The sequence below is a fragment of the Dendroctonus ponderosae genome, unplaced genomic scaffold (assembly GCF_020466585.1).
Source record: "Dendroctonus ponderosae isolate FM_Combo_2020 unplaced genomic scaffold, Dpon_F_20191213v2 Dpon_F_20191213_1, whole genome shotgun sequence".
NCBI lineage: Eukaryota > Metazoa > Arthropoda > Insecta > Coleoptera > Curculionidae > Dendroctonus > Dendroctonus ponderosae.
The window spans coordinates 38,985,980-38,992,872 of NW_026017110.1; the positions used below are offsets into that span (position 1 = coordinate 38,985,980).

The 6,893-nt window shown below is 34.9% G+C and overlaps 1 protein-coding gene across 1 annotated transcript in view; it reads left to right on the forward strand.

Annotated features, from left to right (window-relative positions):
- Window positions 1–5,863, forward strand: part of LOC109540374 (WD and tetratricopeptide repeats protein 1) — a gene marked incomplete in the record, with an annotated part of 17,684 nt that extends 11,821 nt beyond the window's left edge. Inside the window, 5 exon segments of the mRNA XM_048661645.1 lie at window positions 1,349–1,529; window positions 3,620–3,800; window positions 3,883–4,073; window positions 5,333–5,471; window positions 5,757–5,863. Of these exon segments, the coding sequence (XP_048517602.1) occupies window positions 1,349–1,529; window positions 3,620–3,800; window positions 3,883–4,073; window positions 5,333–5,471; window positions 5,757–5,809 (745 nt within the window).
- Window positions 5,864–6,893: the final 1,030 nt, after the last annotated feature.

Sequence of the window (6,893 nt, forward strand, 5' to 3'; positions counted from 1 at the left end):
CTTAGCTAATGATAATATGCCTGATTGCGACGAAATCGAAAAGGACCTATCACGTAGTGCGCGGAACAAACAAAGATTGCGGGATAACTTACGGAAAGATTTTGAACCAGAAGCGGAGTAGTCGTGCCGTCAAGATGGGAGACGTGATTTTAATCGGGGATGACAACACAAAACGTATTGACTGGCCAATGGGTCGAGTTCAAGAACTGTTATCAGGTCAAGATGGTCAAGTTCGGGTAGTAAAAGTTAAAACAGTTCGTGGAGAGCTGTTGAGACCCATCCAGAAGCTTCTCCTCTTAGAATATCGAGCTACCGAAGATGATGTGAAAGACGAGGAAAGACAGACGACAGACATCCCGGAAGGACTTCCTCCGATTGTTAATATCAGAGAATCTGGTGCTTCTCTGAAAGCTAGCTGTAGCGGTTTGTCTCCCTGTGTAATAATAAGTTGTCAGGGCAAAAAGTAGAGGTTACACGTAGTGGTCGCACGTCTAAAATGCCTGTTAGATATTTGTAGAAAAATATCCCTGTCGTTATTTCTTGAACATAAATGTTTAGTTTTGTTCTTATTATTGTGTTGTAAAGTTTCGATGTTTTCTTTTGTTGTTGAGAAACATTATCGTACACTTAGTTCATCAGGCGGGAGTATGTCGGAAACTATGGAAACTATTGTTAAGAGAGCAGGTAGAAAAGGTCTCGGTTTTGGTGACTCTTGACAGTTTAGAGAAGTTTCAGTTTTGATTTAACAAAAAGACAAATTGTAAGTTGTAACGAACCAAATCTGTTTAAAATAAATTGATCAGCATTTGAAAACCCCGGAACCAGTTTCTTTGGAAATAGAACGGTCGAAGCGCAAATAGCGGGTAGCCTTTTGTGAGCGCGACAATATGTATAAATATATAAATGGCTCAAAAATTTAGGAAATACTTCTTTATTTAAAACGCCATGTATATGTTCCTCTTCCTTGCGGTATTGAGCGACGTTTGCCTAATTTATCCGACTTCGTATCTCTTACGGTATCGGATATTCGGAGATTATATTGTGAGTTGAAAAGAAGAAAAATGTTATTTTGTTAGTATATTACGGACATTGCACCATGTAAGCGGGAACCTTACCTGAAAGGCAGGACAAAAAACAGTAGTTATAATAATGAAAAATATTGCAATGAAAATATCGCTGAAATTTAGCCCTGTGGTTAGCGATATGTCCAAAAATCATTACTCAAATTTAAAAACTATTATTGGGATAGATCACATTTCTAAGTTTAATACGTTTCCTCGGATGTGACCGTAATAACTATTCTTCATGCTTCATAACCTTCATCATTTATTTTATCATTCATTTCAAGGATGGGAGACCTGTATGCCGCAGCAAGGGATTTTTTGCATGTCATCCAGAAATGGCCACATGAAAGAAAAGCCTACGTTTATTTAATTAGGTGTCTAGTAGAGCTCGGTTGGCTTGAAGATGCGACCCGTTGGTACGATTATCTTTGCCAATTGGATCCTGCTTTCACTTCTGACAAACAGGTAAATTATCGTGAAGCAATAAGTTTTTACTTTAAAGTCTTAAACTTTTTCTGCTTTGTCGAACATTCTTAAGTGCCCTGTAGCCGGTTTCTTTATTGTATTTCTTAAAATTAATACCGATTGCCTAACCATGGTGTCCGCCATCACCTCTATAAAATGACTTTTTTAACTAAAATGAAATTATTTAAGACAAAAACAATATTTTCTAATGAAATTGCCATGGGTTTACTAATAATAGAGCTAATCAGAAAAAATAACTCATTTGGATTTTCTAATTCTCTTGTGTGTCAAAACTGCGAGTAGTATTCTCTTGTCTGGAACAGGCTGTTTTATAGTTTTCAAATTCCAAGAAAAAAATACAATTTATAAAATCCTCACCTTGTGTTGTACGGCGAATTTATGCACCGAAAATGTATACCACTAATGACTCTAGGACCGTGACTGACGGGAATATGAGGCCTATAGTACCTTTTTACAAGGTGCGTCAAATGAACTTGTACGAGAATATCCCCCAGTCCTATTTCACCCCGATTGATCTGTACCGTATTCGATATGACATCCCTAGTTCAGCTGTGGAACATGCGTTTTCTGACTATCATTCTACTATCATCATCATTCTGCATTTTTAATGAAAAATTTAAAAAGTAACATGTTCCTTTTGAAACCGAATTTTGAAACCTATTTCCAAGGTAAAACGGGAACGTTGTAACCGTGTTGTTACAAAAAAATCACCGTTTATCACACCTCTACTGACTGAAGTTATTAACGAATGAAAATTAATATCAATCCGAAAAAAGCTCCTGGAGTCGACTTAATCCCAGGACAGATCCTCAAAGAATGCCTTCTTCAGCGCGTGCCACAGTTATGGACGGTGGAAGAAGTGATAATGATTCCAAAACCTGGAAAACCACCTCATGAAGCAATACCATATCGTCCAATATAACTACTACCAGTTATGTCCAAACTATTTGAAAAACTTCTATTGAAAAGACTAAAACCATTAATTGAAGTTCAACAGATTATTCCGGATCATCAGTTCGGTTTCAGGAGTCAACACTCTACAATTGATCAAGTCCATAGAATCGTCAATACTATAGAAAACTCGCTAGAAGATTTTGCTCAGCTATATTCCTGGATGTTGAACAGGCTTTCGATAAAGTCTGGCACTAAGGCTTGATCCATAAACTTGAAATGTTCCTTCCAGTTCAATACTCACAAGTATTGAAATGGCGACAGCAATATGCAATTTACTGAAAAACTCCAAGCAGCTACAGATGAGGCTCAACGTTGGACCTTGAAATGGCACATCAAATTTAATTAAAAGAAATCGGTCCATATCCACTTCACCAACAAGCGATTAGACTACAAACCAGTATACATTAATGACAATATTGTACTATATGGGAATACAGCTAAATATTGAAGCACGACCCTTGATAGAAAACTCAGGTAGAAACCACACGTCAAGAAGAAACAGGAAGATTTGAATCTGAAGTACAGAAAGATGTTGCTCTTGCTATCTAGCTATTGGGTAGAAACTTAGCTCTCACAGTGTATAACAAACTATTGTTATATAATCAAGTCCCCAAGACAGTGTGGACTTATGGTGTGCAACTTCGGGGTTGTACTTCGTAGTATCGTTGATGCACGTACATAAGAACTGAAAACTGAGCCTTGGGTGTAGAACAGTAGAAAACGTCATAAAAAAGTATGCACAGAATCATGACCGATGTACTATAATATTGCAAACAAAGTGACTATCAGTGGATGTGTGTGTTTTGTATTTTGAAATGTAGATTAAGTTAAAATAAATGGCTTATTAGTATTAATATTAAAAAAAACTAGCACTATCTTAAATGAAGAAGTACAGCCAAAATAACACGCCTAGAAAGAGAAAACTCATCAATCACAATACCGATAAGGAACATGTAAACAGTTAGCTATACCTGACGGGATCTATTAGTTTCAAATCGAGCGTTGATATATCTAGATAATGATGGCATTTCAAAAATTTAACTTTTGTTAATTTTCGTTCACTTAGTTATTTTTAGTTTCATATAATTTTTTCTCACTTGTTCCCTTGTAATTAGGCACAAAAAATATTGGACTCTATACAGCAATCAAAAGGCAGGAAGAAAGACATTGATACTCTGGAAGCTATTGAGCCGGAGCAAGCAGAAGTCGAAAGACGATTAGATTCAATGGATTATGATCTGAGATTTCTTGGTCACTGTAATACTACTACAGATATTATGGAGGCCAACTTCTTAGGTAAATTATAAACATTATGAATTGTATTGAATGAATGGGGTTTCGGCTAAAAATTAATAGTTATTTATTAATTTACTTGCAGGAAACGACTTTATTTGCGCAGGCTCAGACACAGGAGTTATATTTATATGGGAGAAAAAAACGCAATCAATCATAAACGCACTCGTTGGTGATATGTCTATTGTAAATTGCCTTCAACCACATCCAAGTACTTGTCTCATAGCATCTAGTGGAATCGATGTTAGCGTTAAATTATGGTCTCCCATGCCTGAGGTGAGAGCACATTTATACAAAAATGCATTTTTAAACACTATCGATTTAATTATATTTCACATTCGTCAACTATTAAGATTTACTAGTTGTACACATAGTTATGAACTAATTGAAGTCATTTTTAATGCCTAACAAAACTTTGTGCCCCTAGTTTTTTGTTTATATTTCAATTTTTCCAGCAAGCCAAAATACTTGTACCTTCAAGTTGGCTGCATCGACTGTTTGTTATGTTTTGGCTGAGTACCAAAAAAAAACGAAATCTTTTTTTCTGACGGATTACTCAAAGGTGCGCATAGACGTGGGTTTATTACAACAGACTAGTTGCTAGTTTCCTGGTATCGCTCGAGTAAATGGTTGGTATCTACTTGAAGAGAATTGAGTCCAGGTTTCGATAGTTCAAACGACGTCCAAAAATCCAAATTTTTCAGTTTATGAGTCGAAGCTGAGGCGTAAATAGATTATACATTAAATTGAAAAGTGTTTCTCTATTTTAGAAACAATAGTGTCTCTCCTTTGAATCAGCTCCTGGATACTCCAAGATTTACTCAAGTTCAGGACATTTAAATTGCAGTGCCAAATTTTATAATTTCACGAATCTACGGCGTGTAGAATAAATAAGAGCACGTTTTTTAAGGATAATGGCCGGGCTTTCTCCTGTGTTTACTAAAATGGCCACAGTTCCTGAAAGGGTTAACACGCAAGCAGTGTTTTAACGAAATTATCGGCTTCCCAGAAGTAATTGGAGTTGTGGCTGGTACACACCTCAAACTTGTCCATGTCATGCGGGCGTCTTTTTCGCTTTTAGGATAACTCGGAACCATTATGCTCCAATACGTCATCGCCAAACTTTTTTTTTGACAGACTCAAACAAAATATATTGCAATAAAAATAAAAATCCCTAAATGACGCTGAATATATTATATTTTAACTCAGGTTTAAATAACTAACTATGGTTTAAACAAACGCTGGATTAATAGATTTAAAATAGTACTGGTTAGGTAAAAACGGTTATTATTAAATTTCAAAGAATGATAAATCAAAGGAGCAGATAAATATGTTCTATTTAACCAGCTGTGATATCGTCCGCGCCTACTATCACAAGTTTGAAACTGCAAATATTTTGCTTACATGTGTTGGGAGCTCAATTAACTCTATAAAAAATCTTGAATTAGATTGGAAAATCGTTCTTTCAAAAATCTTCATAACATACGCCTAATAAGCTATCTAATTATTAATAAAAATGTGCATTTATATTTTAGAGTAATTCCGAGAATAGTAGAGTTATTAAGGATTGCAATTCGCTAGTTAAAGCCAATCAAACGCGAATCTTAATGGACCCATTTGGAACAGTATTGCTAGGTATGGGCTTTAATATGCCCGAGACTTTGGTCAGTTCAGGTTAGTATTTTTATTTACGTGCTTGTATAAATCTTGGTTTTACAATACAGTACTAAAATAGGTCAAGTATAACTATCTAAAACTAGTTTTTTAATAGGAATTATTATAATTTTATAAATAGTTTTTTCGACAATACAGTTGTGCAAAATACAGATGCGGTACAATTTGTCAAATTGACAATTCTATTGATGATTTATGCAATGAATAACGAATTTTCTTTACCTTTCAAGCTTAATTAAATTGCACATTTTCATAGTTTTACTGTTTATCGTTTTTGTTTTATAGAAAGAGAAATATTAGCCGCCATATCGGAGATGCCAAATTGTGAAGCTTCGTAACGATAACTGAATTAAAAATTGTTTTACATTATGTAATTAAACAATTCGTATAAACACTTTGCATTATTTAAGTTTTTTTCAATAACTGTTTACATAAAATCTTGCACAAAAAACCATTTTTAAAATTTTTTTCTGGAAGATAAAGGAACATGAGTCTTGCAGTTCAGCCATTTCATGAAATATTGAATGTACATGGGATGTCCAATTAAGAGACAGCGTTAGCCGATTTAAACTTTGAACCGAAAATTTTTACATTTATTAGTAAATTTGGTTTATGGCTACATAAACAATAAAAAATAAATAGTCAGTATGGCAAACGACACCAAAAAGGATTTGGAACGCGGTCGCTTATTCAATCGCCGTCATCAAAAAGGTTTACATAAAGTTTGAAATTAAGTTGTTCAGCAGATACTATCTTAATACTCCAACCAACTCAAACCAATTAAATACAACCATATTCTATCTGGCGGTATGTAGTCCTTCTGCAACTAGTACTGCATTCGTTAGTAGTGGCAATCTTATGAAAATGTTGCATAAGGAAAACTAAGTTCTGGATCTTGTGTATCCGAAGCTCAAAATATCAATAATTATTGCCTGCGAGTCCTGAAAATACTTCTATGACCTGACAATATTATGTAGTGTAGTGGCTTTCAAGAACGATATGCGACTACGCGAATGAGTTTGATGTAATCAACAAGACATTGGTGCGGTCAAATGTTTGTTTTTTTTTTGTTGATCTTATTTTTTATAAATTACTGTTGAACTGCAAAGAGTGCAATTATTCGGACCGATCCCAGCCCCTGAAAATCCCTACCACGAATCGTTTAGCATAAAAGAATTGTTTAAATTTTTAAATTTGGAATAAACTAAGTGAATTAGCCAGGATCACACGCAACGTTTCAACGGGCTATCCTCCAATAAGGCAATAAATAGCAATAAAAAAGCAAGTATTCCGACGGATCCCAGCCCCTGAAAATTCCTAACACGAATCGTTTAGCCGAAAATGATTTGCTTACATTTTTGACAAACAGATTATTTAATCACCTCTGCGAAATGCATACTTATGCATTATACATACATGTAT